Below are 18,807 nucleotides of genomic sequence, written 5' to 3' on the forward strand. Positions count from 1 at the left end.
GAGCATCCTGTACCTCAAACTCTTCCCAGAACCCTTGCTTGGCCTTCTCACTGTGATCTGCCATTTTGTTCAGCTCCTTCACTCTGTTTTCAATGTTAGCTGCATTGATGCGCGTGGCATTGAATGGCTGAAAGACAGATGAAGACAGAATAGAAATCACTTTCAATAACAGAAAGACAGATAACTTTCCCCCTTGAAAAAAAACAGTTCCCAAATCCCTGGGGGTACTGGCAGGAGTTGGGTCCATTCCTGAGGCCTTGAGTGTGAGGCCAGGGACCTCTCTGGCAAGTGTGAGCCTGGACAAGCATGACAAGTAGCCAGCGGGATGTTCTGCGGGCAGGGAGTTCCCAAAGAGCAGAGGCAGATCTGTGCACTCCCCAGGAGGTTGGGCAAGCCCAGAACCAACAAATATGTGCTAGAGCAGCTACTACCTGCTTCAGATGAACCACAGCTCCAGATTTCTCCACCATGGGGTTCTTCTTATAGTGCTCCACCAGGTCTGTGAGCGTGTCAAACCTCTCTCCTCCCCCGACATCATACTTCCCGTCTGGCTGCAGGACAGAATGACAAAACCACAGGGAGACTCGAACGCACGGCTCCCAGCTGGGTCACCCACCCAGCGCCCATCGCAGGGTGAGCAGGGACAGCGCGTTTCCCACCTGGTAGTGGATCATCACATGGGTCACGTGTGGCTTCCGGTCCCCAGTCTCCATCTTATCCTCATTTGTCAGCACCGACAACACAAAGTCTCCTGGTTTGCTCTGGCTTTCTCGCACCAGAAAGCTACCTGGTTTCCCCTTCTCTGTCAGAAGCTTCTCTGCCTCCTTGCCAGTGAGGTGCCCATGGTACCACCTAGGGAGCAGCAATGGAGAGCAAGGTCAGCTCAGAAATGTACACAGCATTGCTGCTAGACAAGAGCTACACTCACTGCTGGGGATGGTGTTCACGGGAAACCCATTTCTAGGCTCCCACTCTGACTGCTCTCCCCACTGTCATGACACCGGCTTGAGTTATTTTAGAAACAGTCCCCAGTGACTCTCCTCCAACACTTTGCAATGTCACATCAATACCTTATTAGCCTGAGGCTGGAAGCATCAGGACTTTGCTCAATCCTCCAGCCAAATGTGAAATGGCATCAGTATATTAAACTGCCACATGATGTATGACAAGCACTGTCATCTAGGGATAGGGCTCTGATGAAGCTACAGGAAACATGATTCTGGCAGTTCTTACTTGAAGGTGGCTAGGTTTTCCTTTATTTTTTAATACGGAAGAAAAATAATGCTTGGAGTCAGCAGGCTGTAGTCAGACAGCATCAGACACGAGCATGGACAACGCTGACTAACAACAAGATGCTTTGACACAGTTTGTGAAGGACTTTCAGAAGGGTCCTCCTAGCTGCAGTTACTGCTGCTCCCCTCCCAGGTCACCAACCTCAGCTCAGGTCTGGCTGAGGGAGTAGAGAAGCACCCTGCACGCTCGCCTGGAGTGGCAAAACTGGGTTCCCCACTGTGCCCGGGAGGCTTCTCCCCCTCCAGCCCTGCCTGCAGCCGCGTCTCTGGCCAGCGGTGACTACAACGTGCAGAGGTTTGTGCTCAGCTCTTCCCAAGCCTCACTGTGCGGGCATGAGTTGCTCCACCTCTCCGTCTGTGTACATCTTGCATGCACGTGCCCCTGTTTCTCTATCTAATCTCTCATAATCCTTTCTCCTGGTCTGCTGACATACTTACACTGCAGTCCCAGTGAAATGCAGGCTATCTTTGAACTGGCTTGGTCAGGAGCCTGTAGCAGCCTTGCCACAAAGCCTTGGGGCTAAGTACACAATAATCTGCCCGTTCCTGGGCATGCCCTCTGCAGCTCAAACGGCAGCACTGTTGTGCTAGCTCCCTGCTCTGGCTTGGCAGCTCACCCGGCCTTTGCTGCACAGCAGCTCAGCAAGGCAGCCTGTCTCACCTACCCGCACAGCAGTTACCCGGGGCAGGCACGCGTCACGGGCTAGCACTCTGCTACAGCCTTCCACAGATACAAATAACAGTTTGGAGTGAAGCAGAGGGTTTTTTTTTTGCCTTGGAGCCTTCAATCCCCACACTCGCATCAACAGTCAGCAGTGGCTCTGGGTGGATGCCACAGGTCCCACTTTGAAGATGCTGGCTCCTGACCGGCCAGCCGAGCTGCCAGGAATTCAGAGAGACTCAAAATAACCTTCCAGGGGCGATGCATTGGCATCATGTCACATCTCAGCAACTTTGTCCCAGAGGATGAAGTTTATAGAACAGCAGTCAGTGATGCTGGGCCTTTCGAGTCCTGACTCAGCATGCCACAAAGGCAGCCATTTCAAGCTAGACTGGAAAGACCTCTAAAGAGCAAGACTCCTTCCTGCAGGCTTGAGAAGGCATTAGGATCACAGGGCTGCACGAGTCGTACTGCTGCAGAGGGCAGAACGGCCCACCGCTGGTGAAGTACGTCAGCGCCTGCTTACAGCACTGCTGCTATTCAGGCCCAGGTGTTGGAAACACTGCTACCCTGATGCATCCCGCTATGTTCTGGCACCATCGTCATTTCATATATTTAGAGGACTTGGACTCTTTTCCCTCCCTTCTCCCTGATACCACCAGATGTGTGGACTGGAGCAGAAATCTTTATGGAGCTTCCTTGCCAAGCCAGACTTTCCTTGGCGGGAGAAGAGGGGGAAACCCAGCTGAAGGGGGTTTCCACTTTTCCAGAGCTTCTGCTAATATGAGCAGCTGCCCAGCTGCTTTTCGCACTGTGATCTGGAACGAGCAAAGAAACCTCCCTGGCAACAAGGGAGCACATGAGCTGGAGGGACTTCCCAGAGCCTCAGCCCAGCCGGCTCACATGATGGTGTGGAAGGGAGCGCCTCTGCTCCATTTCAGGAACCGAGACTAGTCACAGCTTCGCCTTACCCCGGCTGCTAAAGTTAGAGTAACTAGGGGCATGCTTTGGCATCGCCAGCCACCTGATGAGGCATTCCCCTTTCCAACCCACCATGTCAGCCGCTGCATATGACACTGGGGAAACTGAGGAGGGAGAAAAGGAAAAAAGGGGTCACTGGAGTGTCACGGATGAAGGGGAGGAAAGGAGGTCACTAATCGGCTGGCGGAAACATCCTGAAGTAGCCTGAGGCAAGCCGCTTCTCACAGCAAGTCAGCCATCCCCATCCCTGCAAGACAACAGTGTGTTGCTACTAGGATGAACAGTGGTTATAGGCAGAGATGGGATGGGGGAAGACTTTTTACAGGGCATTTCTACCCAGCGTTCTGCAGACAAAGTCACTTGCAGGTGTTTTGTTTCTTTTAAAACCAAAGCTGCGTGCCTCCTAGGATACACCCGCAGGAGCCTTTGCAGATGGACTCATACTGCTCACGTTGGATGGGGCTCTGAGCAACCTGATTTAGTTGAAGATGTCCCTGCTCATTGCAGGCAGGATTAGACTAGATGACCTTTAAAGGTCCCTTCCAACCCAACCTATTCTATATTTCCAGTTGCCTAAAAGCTAGAGAAAGCTTATTAGCACACGCTGACACTGAGCAAGTATCAGCTTCTGGGCCTTGCTAATGTTACCTAACCAGCTTCTGGTCATGTCTGCATGCAGAGCAGCTAGGGAACCACATCCCAGAGATGTGCAGCTTTTGGGTCATGAAAGCTAAATCACACCCAAACACACTGTTTCGGGCTCCTTTCCAAACCCAGGCCAGGTGCAGCTGTCCAGTCTGAGCCATCTGGGAAGACAGCATCACCACCACTGGGAGAGGCTGTTAGAGAGCGTGGCTTACCTCTCCGAGGTGGGGTCCTGGCAGTTGAGAGGGTACTTCAGCTCGATGACATTGCTGTTCTTCTCCCGCAGCAGCCCCTGCTGCTCGGTGTAGTACTGCACCAGCTCCGCAAGGGTAGCAAACTTCTCACCTCCGTACAGGTCATAGTAATCCCCTGTGTTCTGGATCTTAATGTGTGTCACCTCATCGTTTCTTCTGAGAAAGGAAGGCAAACAAGACTGTAAGCATGAGAGAATGGAAACCCAGCACTGGCCTTCAGAGTCCAGATGCCTCCTGAACACCACCTACCTCTAAGTTGCACCACAAGCTCTCCGTTCACTCAGATGCCGCTCATGCTGGCCACACTTCTAGAGTAGGGGAAGGGATGGATGCTCCTTGGCCAAGGTTACTCAGCCAAGAACTGACTCTGTACCTCGTAAGCTCCCAGCCTGCTCTGCTTCCCAGACAACCTCACCCAGAGGAGGTGAATAATTCCTCCTCTGCCACCCCTTCCACTTCCTACACTACTTACCTCTCAGCTGGATGAGGCTCTGACCTCACCCTGGTTTACAGTGAACAGGTTTCTATGCACAGGGGTACTTGCTATCATCTAATTAGTTTTAAAAAAGCAGGAAAAAAATCACCCAAACCAATATATTGCCTGATATTTGCAAACCCTATAAACTGTACTGAAAGGGTTAATGCTTTCTCCTCTCCAGTGGTGCCCTCCAGGCTCAAGGGAATATGACTAGGGAGAGCCCCCTCAACCTGGCAAAGCCTAGTCTCCTTCCTCAGAAGGCCACACTAACCTCTGAGACACAGGTTAATTGCATTTTAAACACACTGAGCAGCAGCACCCCCCGAGCCAGGGAGACATGGCTGGAAGCCCGTTGCTTGATGGACAAGCTGGGTCAGAGAGAGAGTCGTAAATCTGGGCAAATTTCTCGTTCTTTACCTTGCTGAGCTGCTCCCAGCCTCTCTCAATTTGTTGCCAAAGCAACCGTGACTGTGAGATGCAGGAGACTCAAGGTGGGATAAAGCAGCGTACCAGGTCAGACAGAAAAGCCATTTCAGGGAGTGGGGAATTAGAAAAGCTACAGTGGTCTGTGCATGAGGCTAAATGGAAGGAAGAGCCGGACCATGGCAGGGGCTCTGGGGCTCTCAGTAGTGGTACTGCCCCCATTTCTGCTATCTTTCTGCAGCAGGGTACAGCCCCCATAGCAATGCAGTGAAAGACCAGGTATCTGGATGGTATTGGATATCTAGCCCCAGCTCCACAAAATCATCTCCTGTTTAGTTTTCCTGGGCTGTAGGTACTGTCTACCTCAGACTCTGGACCCTACCTCTTGATTTCAGAGAGAGGTTAAGATCTGGCCCTCAAATGCAAGCGGTAGCAAAGGGCTCTGTCTGCCTTAGGGGATTCTGGCGCAGCTGCAGGAACGCAGCCTGGCTGTGTCAGCTGGATGTGCACACCAGGGTGTGTGCTAGCCTCATTTCACTGCCCTTGTCACTCGCTAAGGTTCCCGGTATCATGTTAAGTCTGCACAGGGTTTACAGTGGTGTCATTTTATTGGATACCTTTGTGCAAATTCCTCTAGTCTAGACAAGCGCTTGGAGCAGCACCAAGGTGGCCGAGTTCTCCTCTGGCAGAGGGGATCCAGCTGCTTTTCCATCCTGCCTCACACATGCAAGACGGACACCTGGCTCCTCAGGTAAGGTGAGAAATGACCTCCTCCCTGGTACCTCCTCTTGAATACTACATCGGACTATGCACTGCAAGGTCTAAGGAAAGTCCACCTGGGAGGACGCTGCTGACTTCGCAATAACTTACTCTCCCAAAAGGCCTGACAGCAGAGGACATCAAATTCCGTGAGCCCGGGGCTGTGTATCTGCAGGACTGTGGGATGACTGGTGAAGGGCATACAGAGCACTGTGAGAAGTACAGCAGCCTCTCACGGTGACGGGATGGTCACTACCACCCCCGGGATGCTTCATGTTGCCCAGAGGCATGGCTGCCTTTATGTAACTACTGCCACAGATTTTGGTGTTTCCACATATCTTGGGAATTTTAACAGACACGACTTTTGGCATGTGAGGGGCCTGTCATGTGCACAAGCAGATTAAATGCTGAGTGTCCAATGAGCTGTGCTAGAGTACACAGCAGCAGCAGCTCAGCAACAAGATGAGGCCAAGCTGGAACTTGGCAATGAGATCTCTGTGTGCTAAGCCTTGAAGAGCCCACAGAAATATTAACAGCAGTGTGCTAGCACAGCCACTGTGTGCCCCTCCTCCAGACCTGCCTTTATTAGAGGCATGACTTATGAATAGACAGCAACACTCTTAGCCACATTCAAGCCACAGTGACCACATGTCATGCAGTTCTCCCTAAAACACTGCCCTGACAGATGGCTGTATTCCCATTTACTCCATCCCAGTTGCTAAAGAGGACTTTGACAATGTAGAATCAGCAATCCCAGTTTGTGCTCGCACAGCTCTTCTTGGATGCTTTGTCTGGCATTGAGGTGATTTCCAGCTAGTGCCAATTCAGTGGCAACAACCAGCTGAATGTGAACGGACAGAGACAGCATCCACAGTATTAGCATCATCCTACATTAATAGCAGAACAAAACCAGCAAGAGACTGACAAACAGGTCTGAGGTGCAAAAACCTGCATCTGGATCCTGAACAGTCACACCACGCCTTGACAACAAGGTCTTGGAGACAGAACCCAACCATCTGCAATACAGGAAACTGATGAGTGGCACTCCTGGGTATTTAGAGAGACACGGTTAACTCTTCCTGGTACATCTGGTAAGTATAGCTCTGACCTGGCCTGCCTCGCCAACTCCAGCTGTCCTACAGGCAGAGACTTCAAAGTTTGGCAATATTTGCATCTAGGGTATGAGCAGAACTCACTAGATGGAAATGAAAACTGGCTGTGAAATTCAGATCCCAGCCAGCGCTCCAATGACAATGCCTCTTCTCTGAGAGGAGCTGGCACGTGAAGCGCTTCTGCCATTCATGCCAGCAGCTGGACGTGAAGAGCCTTTGTGCAGCACAGAAGGCAGCAGACGAAACTGTGTTTTTGCCACTTGGCCTGAGGCTCAAAAAGCTCCCTTCTTTCCACAGCTCCGTCCCCACATCCCAATCCCATTACAGACCTACAAAGGCTCAGTTCACAGACCCACCCCCCCACCCCCAAGGCCTTCGAGCACTTCAGGGATGAAAAGCAGAGAGATAATCTGGGTCATTTATCCCATGAGCCCTCAAGGTCACGCTAAACACAAAGGGCATTGATCAATCCCCATTTCCTTCCCATTTTCTTCTCTTAAAGCTTGCGTCATCTCTGCAGCTCCAAACTGGGCAGCAGAACTGGACTGCGCAGTAGCAGCACCCATTAGACTGTGCCCTTGACATGCTGGCTGGTGAAATAAAGCACAAAGGAGATGCCCAAAGTACTCAGCTGCCCTGTGCTGGAGGGTATGGCTACTTCTGACTAACAGACACACAGCTCTCATACAGGGATGCAGCACTGTTTAATAGCAGATGCCAGCTTTTTTGGCAGCTTCAGAGTCAGCAGTCAGACAAGTGAGAGTTGCCTCCATTCCAAGCTAAGCTTCTTTACGCTATCAGCACAACTCCTTAGCTAGATATCCAGGAGGGTTTCTTGATCCAGAATATCCCAACTCGTGAATCTGTGTCCATACTGCAGTGACCACCAGCGTAGATGCAGTCTACTTTTCTTCGCAATAGAGCACAGTCAGTAAGAAAGAGGACTTGCAAAAAACCCAAATAGTCCCTTTTTTGTCACTAAAGGCAAAAGAACCACTTTAAATGTCAGAAATACCTTTGCCTGTTGCATCCCCAAAAGTCTTTTTTGGTTATGTGCTTTTCCTGCCTGTGTCAGACAGAGAAAGCCTAGAACTTCACAGCATGCATATATGACCCCTCTGACAAGCTGCAGAAAGGAGTATGTATTCTATAGGACACAAAATCCTCCTCGATTGCATGTCTTAACCTGTACCCAGAGTGTATTTGTACACGCCTTTTGGGAAGAAAAAAAAAAGTCCAGTTACACATAGGAATGCTCAATAGAAGTGTTAATAGGGAAAGAGCTACAGTCTCCCAGAGTGCTAACAAGAGTTCGTTACCCAGAAGCACTTTGTACTGTATCCCATGAACGAGGATAAGATCCGTTCCCATAAAACGTGACCCAATTACCAAATTAACAGGGTCTCTGACAGATGGTTCTTAACTGTCTTGGCATTTGCATTACTGTTGTGGCCACAGGCCAAGCACCACTTAGGCAAACTTTCAACATGCTTTTTCCTTTTGTTCAAGCTATTTACCTAGGCCTGGCCAAATCTGTAAGAAGCTGTTCACTTTCTTCAGATGCGGTTCTAAATACTTGGTCTTCTGAAAACATGCTCTGGCAGATCCAGGCAAGCACTGAAGACTGGAAACATGGGGCATTTCCTGTGTGGCCTCCCATATTTCTCCCCCAACAGCCCTCACTTTCAAAAGGAGGTCTATTTTGTTAAGAATCATGATTAAAATTTGGAAGACTCAATATCAAAAGCAAACCCAGTACGAGTTCCTTCTAGGAAATGAGATGTGGCATAGCATACAAGAAAGGCAAGGAAGCTTTTGTAACAGCCACTTATCAGAACGGCAACATCCAAATAAACTCCACTTGCATCCTCCAAAAATCCCCTAACTAGCAGGCTCTGCTCCCACCATCCAGAACAGCTTCCACAGCTCTCCTGCAAGCCCGGCTCCAGTTTACAGCCCCTTCCAGGCTCAGAAGCTGAGGCATTCCTCCAAACAGTCCCATTCAGTGCAGGTTTTGTGAGCCACTCTAAAGAAAGCATGAAGTGTTGGAGTGCTGTCATTACCTTTGGCAAACACTAGCACTCATAACCTGCAGGAGCCAATCCCCGCAATGAGGAATATCACCCACATTAAGTGACGCACTGATGCAGAGCTGTCCTATTGTCTGGGTTGAGGCAACACTGAAATACCTGCAGAGAGCAGTGCTGCAGCAGTGGCATGGAAAAAACCAATACAGCTCACATATAGACGCAGCAGATATTACTACAGCCTTACTCAAAATGACTCTCCGTCATCATTACACTTCAGCTGAAGTTGCCAGACCACTTCCCTCCCTGTTGATGTGCTCCACATATTTGCTGAAGTGCCCAAAGAATAAGATAAGCCAATAAATCCAAATTCAGTATCTAGTACTGACGTACCACCAGCACACCAAACAAAGACTTCTCAGAAACACAGCCCTCTTGGCACAGGGCAACGGCAGGTGTGTCTGATCCTCTGGGTGGAACAAGCTCTTGAGCTTATCTGCAGAGATGTCCCAAGAAGGAGCATGTTTCGGAAGAGGAAGGGCTGATGAAAGGAGCCAGGTTTGGCCGATTACAAGCTGCCAGCAGTTTGGACTCAGAGCCGAGGATTTTTTGAAGAGTTTTTTTCTATTGTTTTAAGACCAGGACAAACATCATCCATTCATTAACTGTATCATGTCCTCTCCATGTGGTTTGCCTCTTTCTCTTAAGAGCTGAAAAAACAAAGCCCTGTGAAGACTTGTTGCTGTAATGGTAACGGCTGAAAGAGTGCACAGAGGTAAAGAAAGAAAGAAAAGGAAAGCAGCCACAGAGTTTCATGGAAACCTTCTCATAACTTCTGCAATATTATTTCCTAGCCTCTCTTCAGGGACACATATCTGGATACACACCAGCACACGGTCACTTGGTGTGTGGTCTGGTCAGCAAAAACTCCATTGCCTGCTTTCTTTTCAGCCCACATCCTCTCTGTAATTAAAAGGAGCTGCATTTCCCCTCACTGGCTTCCAAAAACCCTTGAAGAAGCTGAAGGGGGGTTAAAAGAAGGAAGAAAAGGTTTTGATCATTTTCCTAAAGGTACTTTCTCCTACTGACACCTCTATTTTAGGTACTTTTTTAAAGATATCTGTATTGTTTCCTTTGAAAACCTTTTATTTCTCAGAAAGGAAAAAAAAAAAAATATATAGACCTGTCCAGTTCAGAGATGGAAAAAAAAAAAAAAGCTCTGTCAGGATACAATTCTAGGTGAAAACCACAACACATCATTCCATCTGTGTGTGCCTGTAATGTAACAGGGAAAGGGGAAAAACATAGGGGGAAAACAGCCGCCCAAGTTTTCAGCTTTCACAGCACACAAAGCTACTCATTCTATACCCTATTAGGCGTTGCAGCTCTAATTCCCAAGAACATTTCTGCACGTGTTTTGGGGCCATCATCAGTGGGAAAAGAGCATATCGCTCAGATGAAGTATAAGCAAAACTGGTCTACCTAACCTTGGACCATATCCAAGCAAATTTTCCATACCCAAGACTATAGGACAACCGTTGCCTCAAGTCATGGAATAGAGATAGGATGAGCCAGGAAGGAGCAAGGACTTGCAGGTAAAAGTAGTCAAAGACAGAATTCTTTCCTTGTCTTCAATTCATGACGCCTCAAAGCTCAACACATTGCCTCTAAGCTTGTGTGTTACGTTTAATGTGCTTTCCTGGAAACATGGTATGTGTCACAGCTTTGGTTTACTCAGAACTGTGAGAGTTGGTCAGACTTTCCACTGAGTTACAATCTGTCAGTGGGTTGCGGTGGTATTGTTCAATACTATGATATTAAGGCATGCTGTATTGCTCTGCTCTTAACTTGCATCTCATTACTGCAGGGCACCGTTCATGCATTAAGGGCATTAATTGGCTCGCTCTTACGGCCAAAACAATACTGTTATTAAACATTTACTGCAACACAAAGGTCTCCCTGCAGTAGGAAGTGGTCCAAACCCCCTCCGATAATCTGACACTCCCTTCCTCCCCCCTCTCTGCTTTCTGCCACAGAGAAAGCAGAAAGGGGTAAAGAAATAATAGCAATAATAAAACTGCTCTGGGACTCAACAGGCAGCCATAGCTGTTCCATGGGAGGCCAAGTTTTTGTCCATTCAGTCTCAACACGTGCCACAGCTGGAAGAGGGGAGGCAGTGGACCAGCACAGGTGGAAGGCAACAAACCACAACAGCAGAAACACACGTGGCCTTTGGCTGAGGCACAGGGGCAGAGCTAAGGGAAGAAAACCAGGCAAACTTGTGGACTGACTCCACAGCACAAGGCATGAGTGCAGTAATGCAGGTGTGGGAACTGGCTGTCCTGGCAAAGCAATTTACCCTGCTATTTCAGGGTAATTATGCTGCTAGCTGGGTATCTTTCCACATCAGGACACTGTTGCACAGCCATAACCTGCATCTGCTTGCACACTGCCTGGCTAAGCAGGTGCTGTCAGTACTTCACTTTACGATCAGACAACACCCTGACTCACAAAATTACATGAAGAGAGATACTAAGCGCACATGAAGATAACCCCCCGTTTTACACGTATTCCCTTGCTGTCATAGCTTGCTCAAGGCAGCTCTCTGCGACTGAGTTTATTTTCCATTCTAATTAGAAACACTTCCTGCCTCTCTCATTAACTCACAGCCACTTCTGATTGCAAGATTACTCGGGAGCTAGTGAAGCCAGATCCAAACACTCCCCACCCAGCCAATGCATGGGAAAAGCCGGACTTTTTCCCTTCCGCTGTGTTGCTCCGTAGCATGAGAAGTTGTGGTCAGAGCTGTCTGAGAGGCAAACGGTCGGACCGCTGGGATGTATTCCCCAACACAAAAGGAAGCATTTAAAAAGTAAGGCAGCTGCAAACCCTCCCTCTTGCCAAGCTAAGAAATGACTGCACTTGGCAGAGAGGGCAGAGAGGAGTGCAGGTTCAAGCCTGGTGACAACTGCAAGGGAGGAAGAAATAAGGCCGAGAAGGGTTTCATCTGAGCAGTTAAGACAACAAGGAGAGGGCAAAATCTCACCGGAGCCAGTTGGCATTGCCATGCTGCTCTGACCTGCCAGCAGCTCCCGCAGCACCTGGCTGTGGGGGGAGAGGTGCACGGGGAGGGACCGAGGCTCAGACTGCGCTGGTGCTGCTCACGTCCTGTTAGGCTGTTAGACATCAGTGCCCTGCCAGGTGGAAATGCTTTGTCCATTCTGTCGTTTGCACAAAGTTTCTCTAAACACAGTGTTGGTCAAAGGATTTATAAACTCACTGGAGTTTCCTAAATAAAATGAGGGTTGTTTAAATTAAACAGAAGCCACCACAAAAAAAAAAAAAAAAAAAAAAAAGGTCTGTGTTACAAGTGCCTGGAGAAACCTTTGCTGAGCTATTTCCCTGCAAGGCACCAGCTGGATGGCACTCATAGAAGGTTCATGCCTTGAACCCAAAACCTGCTCCTTTTATCTCAGGGACTCCTTAGGTCAATGTTACTCTTTGCTGCTTCCCTTCAGTTCACGTTCAGAGAGTTCTACCCAGTGCATCTGCTCCACCGCATCGAAAGGGGCTACATTCACAAAGACCATCGGCAAAACTGCAGCTTTCCTTTCTGCAATTGCCTTGGTCCCAAAGAACACGAGCACTTGAAAGGTGATGCGCATGATACTGTTTGGGAACCCAGCCACTGTGAGGCTGGTCAGCAAGCTCACTCTCTTATGGAGGTGCTCCTGGGATCCCTTACAGACACAGAAAACAAGTCTCTCCCAAAGACAGCTACATTAAGTTCCTTTGAAATTGGAGTGAGATGATTCTTTCCTGCTGGGATTGAACATACTCTCCCCATAAAACAAGTGGGCTTGTTATCTTCCCTCGCCTGGCAACAACGGCTCTGGAAACACATGCCACAAGCACGGAGCCAACCCTGGCAGGACAGGGTCATGTGCAACCCACAGGGATGAACAAACCCGGGGGGAAGTACTGTGTGGTTTTCAGCACAGCCTCTGCAGCGATGGGGAGAGTTCAGAGACCCTTCTACTTCAAGCTGGTACCACAGAGAGGTACCACAGAGTTGCCTCTCCCCTTGCACATCCGTTTATCAGAGCAGGGTGTGCTGGAGAGTTCAAGACAGCCCCTTCCTCCACTCCTCATCTGCTGCTGTCTGCTTACCTGACAGAGAGAGTGAAGTCTCCTGGGTTGCTCTTACTGGGTCGAGCCAGAAAGCTGCCATGGACACCCCTGGTCAGGAGCAGCTTCTCTGCCTCAATTCCACTGATGTTGGGATGAAACCACCTGCAAAGTGCAAATGTGACATGTTAAATGGTGATTAGCCTGAGCCTGCCCTGACTGCCTTCCCTGCTGCCTGAGGGGCAGACACTATCTTCCTACCTGCGAGGCAGGCACAGAGCCCCAATCCTATCTGGCAGCTCACCCATCTTCCTCCCCACCACGTTGCAGCAACACCTTTCACTGAAAAAACCCCTCCATTCAGATGTTACCGTGGAGAAAGTCTTCTCAGACATCCATCAAGAGAGGTCTCTTTCCCAAAGGACGTTGTCGTCCTCTCCCTCAGATCAGGCAAAAGAGCCCTACACTCTTTCTGCGGCACAGACAGGAGATTCCCTCTCTGGAGGAAACCACTGGCTGAGAAAATAGTTTTGACTTTTCTGGCTCCAGGTCTGATCCTGGCTGGCTGCTTCCCACCCAGCACCTACCAGGCTCATACCCTCTGAGCCGTCACGTTGCTGGCAAATGAACTGGGCCCAAGAAAAGACCGGCACCCCTGAGGACATTTAAGGCATTTCTTTAAGGGTTTCCCGGCATGTTTCATGACAGAAAAAACAGAAGAAGCTGCAATATCAATGGCACTAAACCTCTTGTTCTCCCCAGCAAGAACACAAGCTCAGGCCTTTCGTCTCTCCCATTTAAAGTTTGTTATGAAGAGGTGATGCTCAGAGCTGGAGAGAAGAGAGGCTTTTCTTTGAGACTCTGTCCGGGAAGAAGAGGCACACCCTGGTCTGCAACACGTTGTGGCAGCGATGAGCCCTTAAGCTACGAGAGGATTTCTTAAGCACTGGTGCAAACACAATGGCAGGTGCATGTTCCAGGATCTCCCTCTCTGCCCAGTCCACAAAAGATAACAACTCTGCTCCAGCCTCAGCTAAGGCAGCTTTGACTCTTCAACTTAAGGTGAAGTAGCTGCTTTTTAATTCTAATTAGCCGTAGCTCAAGCTGTGGTGCCACAGCCACCTTTCCCAAGAGCACAGAGGAAAATGACCCCAACCACACAACTGCTATGTGAAAAGCAAAGTTCTCCGCACGGGACCAGCACATAGCCAGGGAAGCAGCAGCAAAGGAAACGCTGCTTTGCATGCTGCTGGAAAGCAACAGTGCAGTTGGTGTACATGTGTAACAGGACGTAGTAGAAAAGGGAAAGATAGACAGCTCATCCTATGAGGAAAAACGTTTCATCATATTGTGTGCTACTTTAATGTAATCTTTGTATTTTAAGTGTCATCAAACCATCTGCTGACACCATCTACTGACCTAATTTCTGATGCTATCAGTCTTGGTCAAGTTTTCTTGATGGAATCACAAGAACTGGTGTTTGCCCAGGCTTTAATGTGTACTAAATATGCATACTAGACCAATGGTTTCCCATGTGGCACCAGTTTTATAGCTCAATTTTTCAGAAGCCACTGAAAATCCACTTTCAAATGCCAGGCTCTTTTGAGTAATCTCACAAGTCACAGAAAGAGCACCCCAAACTGAGAGTCATTCAGTTCTGAAAGTATTACTCAGTTTTAGATCATGCTCCAGTAGACAATTCTGCAGGGGACTGCTGTAATACTTTTCATGAGCAAAGAGAAGATGAGCCACAACTAACACTGTATGATAACAAAGCTACTTTATCGAGGGTTTCTGGGCAGCACCAACTGCAAGAGAACAGGCTGCACACTCAAAACTCCCTTCAGAGTAAAGGACGATGTTGTCAGAGTTCTTGCATAGGCGGACAGGTCTGCGGCACCGCTCTGAACCAAACGACTCAAAACTGCAACACTTAGTTTTCCAAGCAAAGTGAAATGTGGGTTCTCAAGAGGAGCATATCTGGAAACATTTAGTAAGCTAGTTTCTTGTATACAGATGTCTATGGATCAGATTAGCTAACACACTGTCCCCTCAAAGGGTTTGCAAATTTATCTTAGTTGTTGCAGAGAAATACGTAACCTAGCATCTTGCTGAGTGCCTGCGTTAGGAAATACACCCAAAGACTAAACCTACAAACATAAGCACACGCACACTCATTGGAGTGTGTTTGTCTCCAAGATACACATAGAAAAGGTCAAGAAATGTCACCATCTCCTCCACAATTTGGGATTTCCTCCCTCCCACCACAAGCCAAACAGTTTTGATTAAAGATCCTTGAATTCTGGAGGAGGAGAGGTCTATTAGGGAAGGGCCATGGAAACAGATGGTAAACAGGAATCCCAGCATTTCCAAGCCTTATATTCCTAACATCACAAGAGTGACACCCTTTCATAAATCCACCGTCTGTAGGGCCAGCACTTAACTGTGCCGCAGAACTGCTACTGGCATAGGAACGAATGCCTCTAATGGAGCTTAATGGAGCTCAGGGGCAATGCAAAGCTGCCAAAGGCCACACATAACGTTTCCACTGAATGCCTGATGGCAATAAAACCAGCACAATATTGCTAGCCAGAACATAGTAGGAAAAACCCAAGGAAACATCTCTGGTAAAACAGCGGGATGAGAGTTCTTGTAAGCACATACCCATAGCTGCGAGCACACACCGGTTCTGAGAACACCCCGGTCAGTGTGACAGCCGTGTCCGCCCAGGGGTGCACACTCCTCAAAGGCTTCCCCGACAACAGGAACCACACACCCCCACACCTCCCCTCGTCCCCCTGTCACTCAAGGCTCCCATCTAAATACTTGTTGTCCTGGGATGCCGTACCTCCGCCGGAGCCAGACCTGCATGATGCTGAGAATGGACAACTTTGTGTAGGTTACCAGTGTCAGGAAGAGGGCAGAGGTGCTGGGGCTGTAAGTCTTCCAGCATCTGAGGCACTGGGCTCCCACAAGGAAGAAGGCAACAGGAACAAAAGGACCTTATGTCCAGTCTCCCTCCAAGTGGAAGGATGAGTGCTTGGGAAGGGAGGACCATAACCCTCTTCCTTTTCCACCGCAGCAGCTGTTGACCACAGCTACAAAATCGATTCGCATCAGTCCCTTTTCAGCATCTTTTTCTCAGTGAAATACTGAGGGAACAAGCAGGGGCCACTTACAACCTCTCTGCAAACACTCAAGAGTGGGACAGCACTGTATAACAAGAGGCAGGGAAGGAGTATATTGGGGGCAAGTTTGGGGCTCCGTCAACTTTGATGTTGTCTTTGTATCACTGAACAGAAACCTAAATGCTAAACGTCCTTTCCCTTAATGACTCCCACTGCTTGGACAGGAACCAATTCATACACGCATACACAGACAACTTGTTACTTAGCTTGCAAGAAACACAAACAGTGACCTGAGGAGAAAACCTTTGCAGCCCTCACAAACAGAAGAGGGAGGAAAGGCAATTTCAAAATTCAGCAGAAAAAAAAAAGAAAAAAAGGGAAAAAGCCCTCTGCAAGCACAGGGACCTCTCCCATGGATTTCCAGAACAAAGAAAACCTCCTTGCACAGCTCATCTTTGGAGGGCTGCGTATGGACGGGAACGTATTGCTTGGCACTACTGCCTTCTTGAGCCAGGGAAGACACTACAGGCCTGTGGCATGAAAGGGGTATTTTCAAATTCAGGGTCACCTCCATTTGGGAATTCTGGTCCTGAAATTGAGCACTTGCTCCCTGGAGGCTTTTCTGCCTGGACTATGCAGGAATTTGCAAAAACCATGAAGTTTGTTGCAGCACACATCCTCAACCCCTCGTGCAGCTCAGAGAGCTACAAATGACTCAAAACCCACCTCTCCTACTCACAGGGTATTCTGGCACACCTCTTTCCAGGTCCTAGCTCACTCCCCATTCCTGTAAACAGCAGAATAAAAAACAATAGCAAAACCTGAACTTAAGGCTCTTTGGTTTGTGAAGGTTGCCCCATCCTACTCAGAGTACACCAAGAGCCTGCCTGCTCTAAAACTCTCTGCTACTTCATCCTGTGGGTGAAGGCACAACTGGCACGGCCACTGCATAGCCTGAGGTGCTTTTATCAATACAGCTTGTTTTTCTCCTGACCTGGAGTAAGCTGTACTTGCAGAAAGCATCTTTAGAGCTGTTTTTCATTACGGTTTTTACTGGAGTACATTTGTTGGTAAGCAAAACCAACCCACAATAGAGCAGACAAGAAGAAAGCACCAACACACAACTGTCTCACCAAATGGCAATACTAAAACCTGCAAACAGCCTTCAACACTCCCACAGACCGCAAGCTCTAGCCGTGCATTGGAGGAGCATGCACCACTCACTTGCAGGTGAACCCTGGACTTGGAGTCAGACCTTTTGGACTCACAGATTGTTTATAGGAATATCTGCAATATTCTGAGAAAGAAAGCAAATAAAGAGGATCCAAACCAGATCCTCACCATAGGGGAAAAAAGCGCGCATTATTAATATCACACCATTGTTTCGATGTCAGCAAATGACAAGCATCATTATGCAGTAGGTCATTCAGGCAACCGCTCAATTGTTAGCACTTTCTGCAGAACTGAGTCACCTCTAAAGAATTGCTTTAAATAAGAGTGGGGATCTAACAACTTTTCATCTCTCCCGCTACAAGTAAATATACACTGTCTACTTCAGGCAATACTGCTTTCCTGCAGAGAAATGCATTTCCCTTCCATTGTTCAATCCATCTAAAAATCAAACTTAAATTAAAAAGCCACCCGCAAGTGCCTTTCAGGAACCAAAGCTACACAAAGAAATTTATTAAAATAAACAGAGAGAAAATGGAAAGACTTGCATGCAGTGCTAAGTCCCAAACACAGACTAACAGAAAGATAGTGCTTGGGCTGCCGGGAGGGACCCCACACGGTGGGAGAGGGCTCTGTGTAGCGTTCAAGCCAGGCTGACCAGTGCACCAGAGCACAGCACGTTCAGAAGCAGAACGGTCCAGTAGCCACGAGAACACCAGAAAGCCCATCATGAGAAACCCGGCACAACTGAGGGTGCCGTGGGGGTGGCAATCACTGACGTGGCATGCCCTCAACACCACTTTCCTTGCGGGGAGCCCCTCAAAACACCAGCTCCGGCTCTGAACTCCTCATGCTGCATCAGCTCTTCGCCAGCTCTCGCACCCCTACAGCCGGCCCTTGTCGAACGGCTCCCCCCACCACGAAAGCCTTGTGCATGCCAAGGCATGGCCCCATTCGAGCACTCAGTAGCCGGCACAAGCAAATCTGGGCACAGGTCAGACAAAGGCAGATCGATTTCCCTGGCTGGGATTTACCCGCTTACACAAAAGGGCAAACCTTAGATAGACGCCAGCCATCCCCCACCCATGCACTATGATACTCTGACTGATGCAACAGCTACAAACCCTTCCTGACCCTGGCGGTACCAAGATAAGCAATGGTGGTGGCACAGCTCCTGAGGCCCAGGTAAATCAGACACAGAGAACTCTGGCTTCAAAACAGGCCCCTGGGTGGGAGCAACGTTCCAGCAGAAGCTCTGGAAAAGGAGACCTTTCTCAGTGTTAAAAATTACCAGGTAATTTCTCTTTAATTACTAGAGAGTCATCGTTCCCATACAGTATTACTCATTTCCTCCCTAACATGAGCAGGAATGCTTTCTTCTGCTGGAATGCATCCTTGTGCTCCTGTCTTGGGATAAAACAGAACAAATAGTTGAGCAACACCGTTACACCCTCAGAAATCTATAAAACAAGGCATTTTTAAAAGCCTAGCTGGGAATCCTGGTATTCTAAACAGATCCAGCAAACATCCCACGGATAAAAACCACCATACCTGAAATGATACTTCTGAAATGATTCAGAGGCCACAATGTGGCATCAGGGAAGCAGCGTACCAGCATCCCCATCTACCAGCAGACAAACTCTTGAAAATGACTGTCTGAGGTATCAGAGAAGGATACAGCTCCCAGCTAACACTTACAGAGCTGTGCTGGGGCCTAAGATCCTTTAACCTATAGGTAAACAATAAAGT

The 18,807-nt window shown here is 48.7% G+C and overlaps 1 protein-coding gene across 3 annotated transcripts in view; it reads right to left on the bottom strand.

Annotated features, from left to right (window-relative positions):
* LOC127024767 (tyrosine-protein phosphatase non-receptor type 11-like) overlaps nt 1-18,807 on the bottom strand; it is a 58,507-nt gene that overhangs the window by 9,643 nt on the left and 30,057 nt on the right. For all 3 annotated transcript variants that reach the window (XM_050909430.1, XM_050909429.1, XM_050909431.1), the window contains exons 2-6: nt 12,803-12,925; nt 3,795-3,989; nt 660-852; nt 432-551; nt 14-127 (exon numbers count right to left, since the gene is read on the bottom strand). In XM_050909430.1, the coding sequence (XP_050765387.1) occupies nt 14-127; nt 432-551; nt 660-852; nt 3,795-3,989; nt 12,803-12,925 (745 nt within the window). The remainder of the gene's footprint in view (nt 1-13; nt 128-431; nt 552-659; nt 853-3,794; nt 3,990-12,802; nt 12,926-18,807) is intronic.

This window comes from Gymnogyps californianus, chromosome 21, assembly GCF_018139145.2.
Source record: "Gymnogyps californianus isolate 813 chromosome 21, ASM1813914v2, whole genome shotgun sequence".
NCBI classification, from domain to species: domain Eukaryota; kingdom Metazoa; phylum Chordata; class Aves; order Accipitriformes; family Cathartidae; genus Gymnogyps; species Gymnogyps californianus.